Source organism: Hordeum vulgare, chromosome 7H (assembly GCF_904849725.1).
Source record: "Hordeum vulgare subsp. vulgare chromosome 7H, MorexV3_pseudomolecules_assembly, whole genome shotgun sequence".
Taxonomy (NCBI): Eukaryota; Viridiplantae; Streptophyta; class Magnoliopsida; order Poales; family Poaceae; genus Hordeum; species Hordeum vulgare.
In genome coordinates this window covers 572,626,941-572,646,148 of record NC_058524.1, presented here as the reverse complement: position 1 = coordinate 572,646,148, position 19,208 = coordinate 572,626,941, and the positions used below count along the sequence as shown (strand labels likewise).

The 19,208-nt window shown below is 44.9% G+C and overlaps 1 protein-coding gene across 1 annotated transcript; it reads left to right on the top strand.

Moving 5' to 3' along the window:
• The first annotated feature begins 8,019 nt into the window (after positions 1–8,019).
• LOC123410095 lies at positions 8,020–8,839 on the top strand. Its single transcript, XM_045102983.1, has 2 exons — positions 8,020–8,347; positions 8,433–8,839. The coding sequence occupies exons 1-2, from the start codon at positions 8,094–8,096 to the stop codon at positions 8,566–8,568; spliced, it is 390 nt and encodes a 129-aa protein (XP_044958918.1). The 5' UTR covers positions 8,020–8,093; the 3' UTR covers positions 8,569–8,839.
• Positions 8,840–19,208: the final 10,369 nt, after the last annotated feature.

Genomic DNA, 19,208 nt, shown 5'->3' with positions numbered 1-19,208 from the left:
TCAAAGATGCCAAAAAAGCCTAAGCTTGGGGATGCCCCGGGAAGGCATCCCCTCTTTCGTCTTCAATCCATCGGTAACGTTACTTGAGGCTATATTTTTATTCACCACATGTTATGTGTTTTGCTTGGAGCGTCTTGTATCGTAGGAGTCTTTTATTTTTGTTGTGTCACAATCTTCCTTGCTGCACACCTAGAGAGAGAGACATGCACTCACCGTGATTTTGTCGAGCTTCACTTATATCCTTTGATTAGGCAATTCAGCTCACATGTGTTTCACTTATATCTTTTGAGCTAGTTGATTTTGCTCTGTGTGTTTCACTTCTATCTTTTAGATCACAGCGGTGCGTGGCTTGGTAGTTGGTCTATGCTATGAAGTAGTCTCAAAAGGGGTAGGTATCTAAAGGGATACGAAAACTTCCACCTTCATGTGCATTGAGTAGTTAGAGAAGTTTGATTCATCTCAATTAGTTTTGAGTTGTGGTTGTGGTAATATAGAAGTTATACTAGTAAGGTGTTGTGGATCTAGAAATACTTGTGTTGAAGTTAGTGATTTCCATACCATGCACGTATGGTGAACCGCTATGTGATGAAGTCTGAGCATGATTAGTCTATTGATTGTCATCCTTTGTGTGGCGGTCGGGATCGCGCGATGGTTTATACCTACCAACCCTTCCCCTAGGAATATGCGTTGAATGGTTTGTTTCGATTACCACTAAATTTTTTGCAACAAGTATATGAGTTCTTCATGACTAATGTTGAGTCCATGGTTTAGATTCACTTTCACCTCCCACCATCACTATCTTCTTTAGTGCCGTGCATCTTTCGCCGGTGCATAAAACCCACCATTAGCCTCCCTCAAAACAGCCACCATACCTACCTACTATGGCTCTTTCAAAGCTATTCCGGCATATATTGCCATGCAACTACCACGATGACATGTGCCACCACTTCTACATTGCCATTGCATGATCATAAGATAGCTAGCGTGATGTTTCCATTGATGTCTATGCCATGCTAGATCATTGTCACGGTACACTACCGAAGGCATTCCTTATAGAGTCATCATTGGTCTAAGTTTGAGTTGTAAGTGTGATGATCATCATTGATGGAGCATTGTCCCATGTGAGGAAATAAAAGAGGCCAGCGAAGCCCATTTACAAAAAGAGGCCAAAGATGCCCACCAAAATAAAAAAAAATAAAAAAAGGAGGCCAAAGAGCCCACCAAAAAAATGAGAGAAAAAGAGAGAAGGGACAATGCTACTATCTTTCCACACTTGTGCTTATTAAGCACCATGATCTTCATGATTGAGAGTCTCTCATTTTGTCACCACCATATAGCTAGTGGGAAATTTTCATTATATAACTTGGCTTGTATATTCCAATGATAGGCTTCCTCAAAATTTCCTTAGGTCTTCGTGAGCAAGAAAGTTGGATGCACACCCACTAGTTTTCTTTAAGAGCTTTCACATACTCTTAGCTCTAGTGCATCATTTGTATGGCAATCCTTACTCATTCACATTGATATCTATTGATGAGCATCTCCATAGCTCATTGATATGCCTAGTTAATGTGACCATCTTCTCCTTGTTTGCCTTGCAACCTCCATCACACTCCATTCCACTTATAGTGCTAAAACCATGGCTCACGCTCATGTATTGCGTGAGAGTTGAAAAGGTTTGAGAAAGTAAAGGTGTGAAAAAAAATTACTTGGCCAATACCGAGGTTGTGCATGATTTAAATTCGTTGTGCAAGGATGATAGAGCATAGCCAGACTATATGATTTTGTAGGGATAACTTTCTTTTGGCCTTGTTATTTTGAAAGTTCATGATTACCTTTCTAGTTTGCTTGAAGTATTATTGTCTCCACGTCAATAGCAAACTATTGTTTTGAATCTAACGGATCTGAACATTCATGTCATCTAAGAGGAGTTACAAAGGACATCTATGCTAGGTAGCATGAAAGCATCAAAAATTCATTCTTTATCACTTCCCTACTCGAGGACGAGCAGGAGTTAAGCTTGGGGATGCTTGATACGTCTCAAATGTATCTATAATTTTTGATGGTTTCATGCTGTTATCTTGTCAACTTTGGATGTTTTATATACCTTTTATATCTTTTTTGGAACTAACTTATTAATTAAGTGCCAAGTGCCAGTTCCTGTTTTTCTGTGTTTTTGACTCTTTTCAGATCTAATTTTGGAACGGAGTCCAAACGGGATAAAATCCCTGAAATGAATTTTTCCAGAACGGAAGAAGATCGGGAGACTTGAGGGCCAAGGCAGGAGGCCCACAAGGAGCCCACAAGCCCTGTCGCCGCGGCCAGGGGGGCCCGCGGCCACCAGGCTTGTGGCCTCCCTGGCGCTCCCCTGCCCTAGCTGTTTGGCCTATATATTCCGTAAAATCCCAGAAAAAATCAGGGCATCCACGAAACCACTTTTTCGCCGCCGCAAGCTTCCGTTTCCGCGATATCTCATCTGGAGACCCTTCTCGGTGCCCTGCCGGAGGGGACTTTGGAGCTGGAGGGCTTCTACATCAACATCATTGCCTCTCCAATGACTCGTGAGTAGTCCACTTCAGACCTACGGGTCCGTAGTTAGTAGCTAGATGGCTTCTTCTCTCTCTTGGATCTTCAATACAAATTTCTCCATGATCTTCATGGAGATCCATCCGATGTAATCCTCTTTGGCGGTGTGTTTGTCGAGATCCGATGAATTGTGGATTTGTGATCAGATTATCTATGAATTATATTTGAGTCTTTGTTGATTTCTTATATGCATGATTTGATATCCTTGTAAATCTCTCTGAGTCTTGGGTACTGTTTGGCCAACTAGATCTATGATTCTTGCAATGGGAGAAGTGCTTGGTTTTGGGTTCATACCGTGCGGTGACCTTTCCCAGGGACAGAAGGGGAAGCAAGGCACGCATCGTGTTGTTGCCATCAAGGGTAACAAGATGGGCTTTCATCATAGATTTGAGATTGTCCATCTACATCATGTCATCTTGCTTAAGGCGTTACTCTGTTCTTATGAACTCAATACACTAGATGCATGCTGGATAGCGGTCGACGTGTGGAGTAACAGTAGTAGATGCAGAAAGTATCGGTCTACTTGTTTTGGACGTGATGCCTATAGATATGATCATTGCCGTAGATAACGTCATGACTTTGCGCGGTTCTATCAATTGCTCGACAGTAATTCGTTCACCCACCGTCTACTTGCTTTCACGAGAGAAGCCACTAGTGAACACTACGTCCCCCGGGTCTATTCACAACTATCATCTCAGCTTTCACTTTTACTTTGCTCTGTTTACTTTTTGCTTTCAGTTCTCACTTTGCAAACAATCTATAAGGGATTGACAACCCCTTCATAGCGTCGGGTGCAAGCTCTTTGTGTTTGTGCAGGCACTTGTGACTTGACGCGACTCTCCTACTGGATTGATACGTTGGTTCTCATACTGAGGGAAATACTTACCGCCGTTGTGCTACATCACCCTTTCCTCTTCAAGGGAACACCAACGCAAGGCTCCAAGGACTCGAGGGAATCCTTTGCATATTTGCGAAGGAAATCTCTATAGGCGTAGCCAGCAGCAGAAGGATTTCTGGCGCCGTTGCCGGGAAAGGTCTTTTGTTTCCCTAGCACGCCTCGATAACCGCCACCTTAGCTATGAAGACGACCCGTGCGGGGCACGGTCACACCATTGCCCCCACTCTCTACCCCCAGCCCCCTTGCGACCAACTACCCGACAATCGTCAACCGTCGTCGTAGTCATGGCTCCCAGGAGGAAGTTCTCTGCAGACGAGAAGAGGAAGTAAGCGACAGAGAGGGCGGATCCGCCAAAGTTGGTGTTAGCGAGGGGCAGAGGTCAGGTTTGCGCCTTGATCGCATCAGCGAGGGTTCCTTCCATGGTCCAAACTCGCTCGACGACTTCCATAGCGAAGGCCAGCCCTAGCATCTGCGGCGCACCCTCAGCAGGATGGCGCGGGCGGTGTGGTGCTCACGGCCGCGGGGGTTGCAAGGGAGCACGAGCCCCTTCTCCGGAGGTAGACGTCCATGCGGCCAAGGTTGACATCACGCACGAGTTCATCGTGGGGCTGCACCAATAAGGAAGGAAACATGTCGATCAACGCGTAGCCATGAAGTGCACGCCAAGTCTTCGGAAGAGTCTGTCTTGACTTCAACATTACCTTCATCTATCCGGAGTCCAATAATTATAATAGGACAACCCAGGAGTCCGGCCCATAGAAATAGGTAAGCGGCCCAAGGACCCCTGATTCCCGGACTACCTGAGTGGGGCCCTTAGTAGCCCCTATTGGTGCAAACACCCCTGGCTGGAGCCATGCGGCAGCCGATGCTACTTGTCGCAGATGAATTGTGGGTTAGATCGGAGGTGCATGCCGTGCGGCGCCATCCGGTTACGCCACAGAATGTGGGAGGAGGAGAGGTGGTGTGCCCAAGTCGCCCGGCGCACGAAGGTGAAACACACGAGGAGCAGGGGCGCCTTGCCAATGCTCGCAACGGAGACGAGCTCAATGATGCGCTCGAGCCTCGTAGCATGGTCGTCCATGGCGGGGCGACGGCGGGGCAGTTCCTGAGCCATGGGTAGCGCGCAGTTTGAGGGCGAGGAGGCCGTGACGGAGTGGTCATACGCTTGCATGTCCACAGACGGGTGGGGGAGGAGACCACCAGTTCCTAACGGGCATGGTTGCGGTGCATGGACGCCGCCCCGGGACACCTTTGGTGGTCGCGTGGACCCTGGCGACAGCTCGACGCACGGCGGCGTCACCCATGTCGATGTTGACGTCGAGATCGAAGGAGCGAAGACAGCAAGTCCCCTTACATGGCGCGCCAAATGTTGGAGTCTTGGATATGTGTCAAGAACTTCTCCAAGAACCGGGGTTCAAACACTAGGGAACCTGGCTTGGAAACCTACAACACGATGGTGAACACAACAAGATCGGGGGCGAGCTCACTCCTTCTCACTTGGGATTGCAGGGACGCGCAAGCTACCCAGGTTCGGGTCACCATGTAGTGTAAAACCCTACTCCTCCCTATGTTGAATTGTTGTGTGAAGGAGAGCTCTTGGCTCAAGTACACCGGGTGTGGGGGAGAGAATGGCTCGATCCCCTTACATGTAAGTTGGTCGTCCTCTTTTGTAGTGCCTTGGTCATCTTCCCCAAAAATATTAGCGGGAAAGGGTGGCCACAAGGAGGCAATTCAAAGAGGGACAGACACAGAAACTAATCGTGACAAAAGGTAGTGTTCACCTCATAAAGTGGTCTTCATGACGCGCTTGTGGGCTCGGTGAGTACCTCCGTCTTGGCACTCCGATTCGTCGTGATCTCCTTGCACCAAAGAGGAAATGCTTTGGGACTTGCTTAGGGGGAGGCATACGTCACTGCTCTCTTATCACCACAATGGAAAGTGGGCTTGGTTACGCCCCTCCGTCCTCGTCGTGACAACAGGACGTTAGCCATGTGATGGGCGCATAGCCCTGCAGCTGGCGTCGTACGATCTGTTTCGTGATATAACCTTGCGATGGGAGCCTCGCAAGGCGATATGGTGCCTGGCGGCATCGACATGGCTTGGTCTGGCGATGAGGGGCCTCGTGAGGCGGCTTCCGTCGGAGTGGCTGGTACAGGTCCGTCTTTCATGGGCTGGCCCAACTGTCACCTTGTGGGTCGGAGGCACACGGGTCGTGGTATGCTGGTTCCCACTAGGACGACATTTGCCACCCTTACTCCACATTCTCACCTCCGGTCTTGATTTGCCAATGTGATGTATTCCAACCCGCCCTCGACTGTCGCATCGGAGACAGAGTCCACCTCGCCCATTGGCATCCCTTCCTCCACTGCGTCTTGCAAGGCGGAGAACATCAACCAGAAGATGCGGTGTTGCCGGCAGCAAGAGAGGAAGGTGGGTGGCGGAGATGTCTTCCCCGCCATGCTCGACGCCCTGCACCCCATCCATCCAAGCTCTGATGCGCATTATGTTGTGTGGCACCCTTGGGATGGAGGCGGATTCAACGACCATCTGGGCCATTCCAGACAGCTGTCCACTCACGCAGAAGCCGGCGGTCGATGAATGTGAGTCGCCACCGCTCGTCTAGGAGCGGATGAGCATGAGCATAGCCACCGCGTGGTATGCACTCGATATGTTCAACAGAATGATAGAATAAGACCGGGTATGTTTTGTTTGCTCGCGTCCGATGAGATGTTCAATGTTTTGCCTAGACCACTAGTTCGCACATGATGAATGCTTGCAAACCATGATCATCTAGGAGGCATACTTGTCAAGCACGATCAATGACAATGAAGATGTGACCGAGATGCATTCTAAATTGGAGGCCACCACCACATTTGTAGTTGGGAAAACATCTGATCCCAATCTGAGAAAGAAGAAGAAGAAGAGCAAGATTTGGCTAAGGAAGACGTCCGACTTTCTCAAGATTCGAGGACATCTTGTTGGTCAAATCTTGGTTGGACGCAACAATGGATCCAATATGCGGCACCGAGCAAAATGGGAACACATTATTGGGAGAAGATTTGGAAGGAGTATCACGAACGAAAGGATTATACGGAGCCGCATCCTATCATGACCACCCGCAATGTGGCATCCATCCAACATCGACGGGGGATCATTCAAGGAGAAGTGAACAAGTATGTCGGCTACTAATCACAAGTGACCAAACGCCCTCAAAGTGGGATGGGAGTGGCAACTCATGTAAGCTCAATTGCCTCATCTTATTGTCATTTGAATATGCTTCTTGTGTTTGCATTCTTGTGCTCATACCGATGTTGTTTGCTAGATGGCGGTGGCGGCTACTTTGTATCACGAGGTTAGGAAGAAGCCATTTTCTTTTAGCCATTGTTGTCTCATACCGAATGGCAAGCCAAAGTGGATACAAGTTGTGGCCGATCTCAAAGCCGACAAGAAGAGGAATGATAGCTCAAGCTCCCACCAATCCATTGGGTTGGACGATGAGGACGACGAGGTTGTTATCACAAATTGAAGAGCTATCATGCCAATGGATAACCGACAAGTGATGGGAAACACGTGGGAGAAGACAAGGATCTCCCGTGATGCCGTGGCTACAAAGAATTCGTCCACATGGACGGGCATTTTTCCACAAGGGAGAACAAGGAAGAGAGGTACAAGCTCATCTTGGATGCGCAAAAGGAAAGGATGGAGTGGCACTGGATGAGGGCGGAGAGGAGGCTTGAAATTGAGGGGAGAATATCAAGTTGGAGAAGCAAGAGGTGGCGATCAAACGGAAATTCGAGAAGGCCTAGACATTTGGAGAGATTGAGCTCGAGAAGGAGAGGTTGTAAAACGCACGGGACGCGGAGGATGCGAAGATCATGTTGACGGACGAAACCCTCTTGGTTGAGCATGCGGAGAAGTGGCTTGGGAGAGGAATGAAATCAACGACCGTAGGGCGCAGGAGGCGGCGAGGGCGGTAGGGGCACCAGATCATGCGGCGAGGATGCATGCGGAGCATGCAGCCCAGACGGATCAGGGCAAGCTGGACGAGCAGGAGTTATGAATTGACGCGTACGGCCAGTGATTCGACAAGCACCCCTTGTCGCTCGGACACTGATTTCATTTTGGAATGTCCGATTTGTTGAACTGTGATTTGATTTGCTTTGTTTTGAACTATTGAATTCGAACAATTGTATCGAACGATCGACGTAAATGGATTGCATGGATTTAAGAATTCGCATTTAGACATATGAATGTGTGGCGCAACGTATAAAGGGGCGACGGCCCTGTCAGTAAATGTGTCTGGGCGCCCGCGGGCGTGCGTCTGTGGGGTGGGGGGGTTGCGATTGTAGGTACTGTGATTGATTGAGGTTGTAGGCAGCATCTGGAATCAAACTGTACTTGGCCCACCTGCCAGTTACGCGTGCGATTTTTGTCCTGATTTCTCTTTTACACACTACATCAAGACAATTGTTCCTGCCGTGGTGGACCTCACCTCCACGTGGACCAAGTGGAGTTGGGCATCTGCCCGGATCAGCTGCAGCCAAGTTCATAGAGGCATTTCTCCAAGCACAAAGGCCCTTACCTTATCTTCATCCCGTTTCAGAGGGGCAGGATGCTACGGCTAGCGGCTGCCGCTGTTTCCTACTGCGCCCCGCCGCTGCGATTCCCGGCATTTCCAGCCCGACGATGCTCCGCCGCCATAGCCGTCCGGTGCGTGAACCGCGACACGCCTGACACCTCGAAGGCGAACCTGAAGGTCGGCTCGCCGATCGTCATCACCGAGGAGCCGCCCATGCTCAAGACCGCCGCGTCGGTGCCGTCGCTCCGGCAGAACGCCGGCCGCGTCAAGCCCGGCGACGTCGGGAGGTACTGCTCCTATACTGTGTACAAGCACTTGAATGCATATCCGATGCCTCTGTCTGACACCTGTCACCCCCGCGGCGTTGCGCAGGATAATTGCGCGGAAACCAAAGGACGTCTGGGCCGTGCGGCTTGCCGTCGGCACGTACCTGCTGGACGGGAAGCACTTCAAGCCCCTGGAGGTCGTCGACGACGAAGGCGACGACGATCAACCCCGAGATGAATGAGCATCAGATCCAGCAACATACTGCAAAACATTCTGAGTACATGTTAGTATGGTGCACAAACTGCAATAAATGGATTCAGCAACATGGATGCACATTTCCGTTTCAACGATAAAATAGTTTGAGCACATGAAGCACAAACGAATTAGCAGCAGCCTCCAGGGACTTTGTCCGGTTGAACATAGGTACAGCAATAGAAGATTGTGAATCAGACACTACAGGAAAAGATTATAAATCGAGTGCCCCAAACACTAGAACTACACGGGATTGCACACACAGTTAAACAGTGTCTCCTTTCCAAAAAAAAAGTTAAACAGTGTCTATATATAAATATATTCTGCCAAGATCTTGGGTTTCAGGTCGTGCTCAGGAGTTACTTCTTCCATGGCCATTTAATCCCGACCAAGATGCAAACCGATACCAGGAGAAGGATGATGTTGCAGCTCATCCACTTTCTCGTGTTCTTCTGCAGCTTCTTTGCCTTCTTGAGACCACCCACACCTTGCTGTATGTGGTCGGTAGCATTTGAAACCTTGGAAAACCATGATGGCATGACAGCGCAAATGTTTTCAGAAGTTAGGTCTATTCAGAACAAACTGTTTTCAGAAGTCGTCTTACATGTGTATCTATGTCGTTCATCATGTCTCCTTGAGACTCACTCAATCAATAGTGCCATATCCAGGAATATTTATAAGGCAAAACCCAGGAAATGGGGTACACTAAGACATAGGCCCTGTTTGGATACTCTAACTCGGTTAGAGGTTAGAGTTAGATTCTAACTCTAGACTAACCCTGAACTAACTCTAACCAAAGAGGTGTTTGGATGGAAGGGTTAGATTGCTAATAAATGCACTTTTTTCAATCATTTGGTTCCTTTATCTAGGATTTTGTGTGGTGGAGGGAGAGAGAAAAGTAACTTTTTCTAGACCCCACCTAACTCTAACCCAAAAAAGCACCTCTTGGGTGGGTTAGATTTTTTGGGTGAGTTAGATGCATCTAACCCACTTTAACCCACCCTGTTTGGATTTTTGAAGGTTAGATGAGTTCAATCTAACCAACTCTAACTCTAACCCTAGGATTCAAACAGGGCCATATTACCGCCAGGTCCGAACTGTAAAATTGTACAAGAGCTTAAGCGAACGAAAGGTAACCTAATCACAGCAAAATGCAAACTCTTATTTACTTCTTGTAAACAACCCCGATGTCTTCAGAGCTATAAGTATGGACATACATGTTCAGCTTATGCATGCATAGTTCAAGTACAAAAGAGGAAACAAGAAGGTCGGCCACATGTTTTCTTTGTCGATGGTTGTAAGACAAGTCAAGCCACGCTTTTACAGACAAATCAGCCAGATAAAACGAAAATGGTACTCACGTACTTGTACGTTTGATGCACATGTGGTCTAGGTAGTATTTGCAAATATTTAAGATGTTGTAAAGAGCCTTCATAGGATGAGTTGATGACGGTAAATATGCTGATTTCTTTCTGTTATGGTGTATTGGCTGATCATACATAAGAAGACCTCCAGGTCTTTGTTCACCGCTATCACTTCGGCCATGCAATCACCGATGACCAACTAATTATCCTTACCTCCCAGTTATTAGTTTCAGTTCGTTTGCTCCATTAGTTTGAATTATTCATGTTCATTTCAACAGTGTTAATCTGTTTAGCAGGTTGAAAACGATTGGGTTCTGATGAAATGCTGAGCTGCGATCTTAGTCATGGTAACGGGCATATGGATTCTTCTGGAAAAAAGGAGCAACATAACACAAGCATCACAGTAAGAGATGGTGACTATTCCTAGTGGTGAAGAGTTAACCAGTTAATAACCTAATCAAATAATTTTGAGAGCTACTACTATAAAATGCCCGCTCCATACATCATGTTAGACAGTAAATTCAGAGCCTATTTATTCTGACTTCAGAACTAGGCACATTTTCTGGTCAGTATTGGCTACTCATTGGTAGAAACATCAGTAGAAAACGGAACATTAGTCCCGGTTGGTAAGGGCCTTTAGTCTCGGTTGGGCAACCGAGACTAAGAAATCGGGAATAAAGGCCCTCTTTTTAGTCCCGGTTGTGTTACGAACCAGGACTAAAGAAGATCCACGTGGCCGTTGTGGAACGCTCATGCAAGCACTAGTTGAGAAACTACTTTACGTGAGATACTTTAGTCCCGGTTTGTAGACGGACATTAGTGCCGGTTCCAACGGCTAGGGAGGCGGGCATCATTAGTCCCGGTTCGTGTTGAACCTCTAGTACCGGTTCGTAACACGAACCGGGACTAAAGGGGTGATGGCAGGCTGGTGTTAGGCTGGAGCCCCACTAGCACCTTTAGTCCCGGTTCATGGCACTAACCGGTACTAGAAGATCACATTTAGAACCGGTTTGTGTCATGAACCGGGACTAAAGATTTTCCTATATAAGCCCTTCGTCCAGCCCACGTTCGAGCTCTCTGTTCTCCCCCTTTCCTCTCCTCTCTGTTCTTCCCCAAAGCTTGAGCTCATTCTTCATTTTGCCCAAAATTTGTCAAGATTTGAAGGCCCCCCATCCATCCAAGTGATCACAAAGGTTAGCAACTTTGTCCTTTTATCTCTCATTGCTAGATTAGCTCTTGCAATGCTCTATAAGTATAGTGATTTGTGGGTTTTACTTTGGGAGTAATTATATGTGGTAGTTTATTTGATTTATATGCAATTTGAGATCAAATTAACTCTTAGTTTGCATATGTAGGTGTGGTTTACTTAGTGCTTTCCCGTCCCCGTCCTAATCACCGTCGATCGCCCACACCGTCCGTCGCCGGCACCACCTTGGTGAGCCTCTTGTTTTTATTATCTTTTTTATAAAAAAATCATGTTTGTGTGATTTAGATATACAGTTACTTGTATAATTTTCTTACCCGTACGATGTTTGTTATACCGGGTGGCATGGTTTTGATATCCATCCCCGTCGGCCCTCATCCGATTTATGATTCAGATGTGGTATATTCTCTTTTATAACTATTTGTTGATTTTCGTGTTTATGACAAATTATGCCCATCAAGTTGACATAGATATTTTTATCTAGGAGGTATGTGTACCGGAAATTCCAACCGACCCTCTTGTCGAGAGGTTAAATATAGTTGAAAAAGAAAACGAGTATTTAAAATTAAAATTGAAAAGAATTGAAGAAGAGAAGATGAAACTGGAGTTGTATGTTGCCGATGTCGTTGATGATCACAAGATCAAGATGAAGAAAATGCGCTTGAAGATTAGAAAATATGTCATTTATAGTGAGGCTTGGTATCATTATGTTGTTGGATCAATTGTTACCTTAGTTGCGATCTTGATCGCATTTGTTGTTGCATTTAAATGCTTTAGCTAGAGAGTTTGTATGTTGTTTTATGAGAATAAGTGTGTATGAACTTTATGTATGAACTTATATTAATTTGGTCTTTTCGGTCTTTGTAATAAAGATGAGCCGACAATGGATGTACGATGGCCGATTCTCTCCCCAGTTTGCTAAATGTGTGAATACTTTTCTAATTGTGGCTGAGGCAAACAAGCGGGCGGATGGCTTTGTGTTGTCCATGTGGTGTCTGTAAGAATGATCAGAATTACTCTAGGTCGACAACCATCCACGTCCACCTGTTTGAGTCCAGTTTCATGCCCCACTATAATGTTTGGACCAAGCACGGAGAAAGAAGGGTTATGATGGAAGACAATGAAGAAGAAGAGGACGATGACAACTATCTTGGCCATGGGTTCCCTGAATACGGTGGTACAACCAGGACTAAAGGACTTCAGCCCCCCGGTGCGGGCTCGTGCCACGTGGTGGGTATTTGGTCCCGGTTTTTGCGAATCGGCACTAAAGGGAGGGGCCCTTTAGTCCGCATCCTTTAGTGTCGGTTGTAGAACCGACACTAAAGGTCCTTACGAACCAGGACTATTGCCTGATTCTGCACTAGTGAGGACGACCTTTAGTCTAGTTTGGTAATTAATACCAACCAGAACTAAAGGCCGTCACGCATCACGCGCTGCCAAGCCCTGGTTTTTTTATTGTTTGAGAGGGGGGTTTAGGGTTTTGGAGGGGCCATGTTTCGTTTTGTGTTTTCCTTTTCTTTTGTGTTTACCATTCATTTTTCTCATTTAGGGTTTTCATTTATATTTTATAATTACCATCCAACTCGACGCTACTGCATATAGCAATGAAAGAACCATTACATAACATTGTCATGAATATAGAGAAGTGACTTCCTTCTCTCTGCTTTGTCGAACATCAGTACAAATTATGGAAGAACAACATCCAACATCAGTGCAAATTAGATGGATGCAAGAGACCAAGTTGAATTAGAAGAAAATACGATGTTGCGATTCGCAACATCGTATTTCTTCTAATTTTGGCAACTTCGTATTTTTCTCTAATTCAATTTGGTCTCTTGCATTCATCTAATTTGTACTAGTATATGTCATATAACAACTCAGTATCGTCTTAATCAACTCCTCGTCATTCTAGTTGTTATCATACTAGCTAGTTAAACAACTCTTCATCGTTTTAGGTAAATAGCATAAAAAAGATGAACTCCTCATCATTCTAGTTGTTATCATACTAGCAAGTGATCAACTTATCACAAGTTAGAAACACCAACTACTGCTCTCTCCTAGGTTAAATAGCATAAAAAAGGTGAACTCTTGCATATCCCCATTGAAAAATACAGATCAACCTATCTCCAACTTGTGGCCTATGCAAGTTATCACCTCCAAGTGGTTGCATGGATGCTTTTATTGCCTTACTCCATCCTTTGATTTTCAGGGTTTCTTCACTTCGAGATATTTTGTATTTACCAGGGTAACTCATCCAAATTGGGCGTAAGCTAACCATATGCATATCACCATTGGTAAACATCCATTTAGGCACGGTCTCTGGCAGGAGTACCTGTTGAAGAACATAACATAGTCAGCAAACTAGTTTTGCTTAAGAACAATGTATGAAAAGATGGACTAGTGACACAATGGTAAAAAAATCTTACAAAGTTGTCTGAAGTGATGTTATAAGGCTTCAACTGGTGCACTAGTGGCACATATCCATGATAAATGTTGTGAGTCATGTAATTTTTAGCATGATGTTGAAGATCATGAATAAATGAGATCAGATGATTTTTATCCAACCAAGTAAGCTCGGAGTCATAAGTGTAGTAGGTCCAATCTATTATCTGCAGTGTAGTTCTTGTAGTAGAGAAATAAGGTGATAATTAAAAATAAAGAAATTTAGTCGAAATGAGTACCAAATACTTTTCAATAATCCATATAAATTAGCTAACAAATTTGTTGACAAAGTTACCTCGAGGTCAAACTGGAATCAAGTCATCCACATGCACCCAAATTTCTATATTATTATCATGAACATCGTCATTACCAAGATCAAAGGTAATGTTCATGTCCTCATCCAACCCATACACCTTGCAAAATTCGCTCCAATTAGAACAACCAAAATATTTGTTTTATTCTTCATTTTTACTTAACAACAAAAGTGTAATGCTCTGTTCTTAGGTGAGCTATCTTAGGCTGTGTAATATCCTTCTCTTTGAAATGGAACTTGTCGAAGACAATGAATCTTGCATGGAAGGGAACACACTAATTGAATTGTATAAAAGAAAATTAGAGGTTAATTAAAGCAAAAGGCACATTTCATACTTCATTAACAAAAAATGCATATCGTCTTTACATACCATAATAATATCAAATTCATCCTTTAGCTTGATGGTGAAGTACGTATCGTTGTCTAGATAAGGATAACATTCACATATACCCGTGTCATCCTAGCATAAATGACACTCAGGGATTGTCCCCTCGTCGTTGGACAACGATATTTCCTCTGTTCATAATTCTAAGATTAAAAATTGACTGCAATTATACTAGGAACTATTCAGCATGGGTTGACTTTTGGTTTGTCGAGACTTCGTTGAAGAACTCTCATATCTCATGGTGTACGTTGGTGGACACACCCTCACGCTTATATGGTGGTGTATGTGGTGCTCAGTGAGACGATGCGTAATTACTAAGACAATAAATGAGCTAAGTGGGGTTGTGCGCGGGAATTATGTCGATTAAATACGCAATGGAATACAAGGGTCAGCACGAATCACGATGTAGCTGGTTGGTCCAAATTTGAGGTTCGTCTAGACCCGAGAGCCTAATTGCATTTCAGACGTCCCTCCCTCCTTCTCTTCTATCTCTGTCGTGAGCCGCGGGCGGTGAACACCCAAATATCGTCGGGGACTCCTCATCGGTGATCATCAGGGACTCCTCACCGGCGATCATCGGGGACTCCTCCAGCGTTCATCGGTGAATCTTCACCGGCGATCGTGGGGGACTCCTCTGGCGATCGTTCGGGACTCTTCACCGACAATGGTGGGGGACTCCTTCGGTGATCATCATGGACTCTTCACCGGCGATCGTAGGGGACTCCTCTGGCGATTGTCGAGGACTCATCATCTACGGTCGTCGGGAACTCTTCACCGGCGACCGTCAGGGACTCCTCCAGCGATTGTCGGCGACTCCTCTGGTGATTGTCACGGTCTCCTCACTTGCGATCGTCGGGGACTCCTTCGGCGATATGGAATGTAATTTTAGATGATAAATATTTATGATTTTTATATATATCATGATCGCAAACATATACATACTATTTTTATACAAGAAATATTTCTAGCATTGAAAACTTACTAAAAAATTAGAACATATTGAGGTGTGGACTTTTACAGTAAGTGAACATGATGGCAATCACTATTTTAGTAGGTAAGATGGTAGGCCCATGAACTTCTAGATTACCATATATAGGAGAAAATCAAAATTTCATGATATATGTTGGCTTATTAAAGAATATACAAATCATGATACATACAAGGTTTTATTTTATTTTTTTATGCGGAAACGAAAAGCAATTGAAAAATGAGAAAGAGACGCATCTGCGAGCATTCCGACTCCTCTCTCCGTTTGCCCTGCACAACTCCTCGCAGTCGCCACCTACCGGCGGCCTATTCCGGCGGCGACCGACGGGGCCTAAATCCTACGGCACTCCTCTGTTCCGCTCCTTCCTTAACTCCTTCTAGATCCGACGGTCGTGTCCTTCATCTTCCACGTGCGACCATCTCCCGTGGCTAGGGTTTCGGCCACCACTTCGCCAGCGTGGCCCTGACGACTCAGGTTGCATGGTCCCTCACTCCTCCTTGTTACCCCCCTCATCTCTGCCTCACATCATCTCCCCTCCCTGCCAGACCCAGCACAGCGACGTCGCTCGAGCAATGGGACGTCATGGACGGGAAGGTTGCTTCCTCCCATGCCCAGATGCCATAGAGCAGCAACGAATTTGGTGGTCAGCGAGGAGGGGACGAGGGCCTCACCTTCAACGGGACAGAGAAGGTGGACGGCGTCGAGAAGGAGGTCAGAGATGAAGAACGGCGACCACGACGACGACGAGCTGTTCGGTGTCGGGGAAAGGCGGCCTAAGGGCGTCGCGTGGAGGCCGGCGGCGGGAGTAGCGTCAAGCGAGTTGTCGGGCAAGGGAAATGCAAGGAAGATTGGAGGAGGGAGAGGGGGCACTTTAAATACTGCTAGGCCTTTAATCTCGGTTGGAGCCACGAACCGGGACGAAAGGATATTTAGTCCCGGTTGGTGGCTCCAACCGAGACTACACTTATTTTTTGGGTGCAGCCAAAAGGGCGCGAAAGATTCGGCCTTTAGTCTCGGTTGGAACCACCAACCAGGACTAAACATCCAAATTATATTAGTTTTATTTTAAAGAAATCCAAAAAGAGTAGCATACATGCCTAGTTTTGATTTAATTTTTTTGCTATTATTTTTTTAACAAAAAGTACTTTATGAATATTCTAGTTGGATACATTTTACTTTCAATTAACTTTTCTTTAGATGAGAAACAGTTTGTATTATTAGTTGATATTATTTATTTAGTTCTAAGGTAATATTATTTTGATCATAACTAGAGTTTTATAAAAGATTTTTAGTTGATTCTTTTTGCTATTGAGAATATTATAAAATACTTTTTGTTAACCTAATAATGTTATATTTTCTTTTCTCTGAAGTTATTAGTTTATCTTTTTTGCTGCTAAGTTTTATTTAGGACAAAAACAATTATTGTTATTTGTAGTTAAGTCCTACAGTTCCCTTAGGAGTTTTTATTTGGATTTCCTCGAAGTTTTGTTTTGCTTTTTCTTATTGTTTTCTTTATTGTTTTATTCATTGATTGTATTTTGATTGCTAGAATGCGTGCTAGAGTGAATGCTTATATGAATGCAATGTTTGATTATATAGACTTTCATCCTCGGTCGGAACCATATTTTGTGCAGAATAGTATGGATCATGCTCGAGAATGGCCATCTCTTCATTTCACTCTGCTTGCATGTTAGGTAAACTATGAACCTAGTTTTATTCACATTCTTAATTTTGTGAGTCAATACATCGCCTTCATGTAACTGCAGTGATTCTAGATCAAAGCCATCATGAGAATAGTTGTCTCCCATAACTATGGCTTTCATCCCAAAATCAAAGGTGCAAATTATTCGGTTATCTTGTATATGCCGAACAGGTACTTGAACAATCCTCAACTAGTGAGGGTGTATGGCCTCTGCGTGTCAACCTCAAGTGACTTATGTGGAATGCTCAGAAGACATTCATATTTTGTTTGGACATAATTGCACTGATTAACTCATCTATATAATAAAAATACTAAAAAGACAAGAATAATTGAAAATTCATAACTTCAGAAATAATTATTCAAAAATCGTGTTTCAAATGCCAAAATGGCCTAGCTTTTTGGTTGGATTTCGATGCTCCGGGGTCCACCTAGGAACACCCAAAACACATATTTATCCTAACTCTTACAAAGATTTCCCTCGGTTTGTCCGAAGTGGGACTTTCCAGCTATAAGTCCAGAAACTCACTAGAGAGAAAGTGATGACGATGAAGCCGGTCACATCCCAGAGTGGGATCTTGGGGTATAAAACTTTTTCTTCGCGTGTGTCCATTTATTATGATTGTGCCGTAACCATGGAGAATCTTCATCATTTAACAAGATGCTTGGGTCGGTCTTCACGATGAAGGGAGGAATTTCATCAAACTTTTCATAATATTTTGACATGTTTGTCTTGTCCTCCACTCCCACGATGTTTCTTTTCCCTGAAAGAACTATGTGGCGCTTTTGCTCATCGTATGATGTATTCACTTCCTTATCTTTTATTTTTCTCAGTTTGGTAGACATGTCCTTCAGATAGAAAACTCAATAACCTCCTCTGTTCCATAGCCCTTGGAGATTCTTCCTTCTGGACTAGCACGGTTTTGAACATATTTCTTTAAGTCTCCTAGGTGGACAAGCTTCTTCGGTGATCTGCCTCACCTTTGAAATGATTGCCTTTCTATCTTAAGGGATGCCTAATCGGAAGAAATCGACGATGTCCCAGGTACACATTCTTCTTACATTTATCCAAATATATAATTCCGGTCTCATCTAAACAATGTGTGCAACGCTCGTATGTCAAATTCCTCCTGTTTGTGCTCATCCCACACACATACACCTTTTATAACCCACAACTGTAAAATTTCTTCAAATAATGGCCTTAGGTACACATCAATGTCGTTGCCGGGTTGATTAGGGCCTTGGATGAGAACTGACATCATAATGAACTTCCGCTTCATGCACAACCAAGGAGGAAGGTTATAGATACATAGAGTCATAGGCCAGGTGCTATGACTACACCTCTGCTCCCAAAAGGATTCATGCCATATGTACTTAAGGCAAACCATAAGTTCCTTGCTTCAACTGCAAAGTCCGGGAACTCTCTCTTGATTTTTCTCCACCGCGGCCCATCAACGGGTACTTTCAACATCCCGTCTTTCTTAAAGTCTTCTTTGTGCCATCGCAACAACTTGGCATGCTCTCTGTTTGTGAACAAACGTTTCAATCTTGGCACTATAGGAGCATACCACATCACCTTCGCATGAACCCTCTTCCTGGGGTGTTCGCCCTCAACATCACCAGGGTCATCTCGTCTGATCTTATAGCGCAATGCACCGCATACCGGGCATGCATTCAAATTCTCATACTCCTCACTGCGGTAGAGGATGAAGTCATTAGGGCATGCATGTATCTTCTGCACCTCTAATCCTAGAGGGAAGAGAACCTTCTTTGCTTCGTACATACTGTCAGGCAATTCGTTATCCGTTGGAAGCTTCTTCTTCATCATTTTTAGCAACTTTTCAAATTTCTTGTCAGATACACCATTCTCTGCCTTCCATTGTAGCAATTCCAGTGTGGTACCGAGCTTTGTGTTGCGATGTTCGCAATTTGAATACAACATTTTTTGTGATCCTCTAACATGCGCTGCAACTTCAGCTTCTCCTTTTCACTTTCGCATTCTCTGTGTGCATCAACAATGACCCGGGGAAGATCATCAGTGGGCACATCTGGTGCCTCTTGATCTTTAGTTTCCCCCGTTGCAGTATCACTGTATTTAGGGAACATAGGATAGTTGCCATCATCTTATTCTTCTTTATTGTCTTCAATCATACCCCCTGTTTTTCGGGCTTGGTCCAACAATTATAGCTGGGCATGAAACATGACTGAAGCAGGTGGGTGTGAAGAATTTTCGA

Bases quoted from the DNA above. Each gene is read 5' to 3' on its own strand.
- LOC123410095 (XM_045102983.1), top strand. From the start codon at position 8,094: ATGCTACGGCTAGCGGCTGCCGCTGTTTCCTACTGCGCCCCGCCGCTG. The intron at 8,348-8,432 runs GTACTGCTCCTA...GGCGTTGCGCAG, and splicing joins AAGCCCGGCGACGTCGGGAG to GATAATTGCGCGGAAACCAA.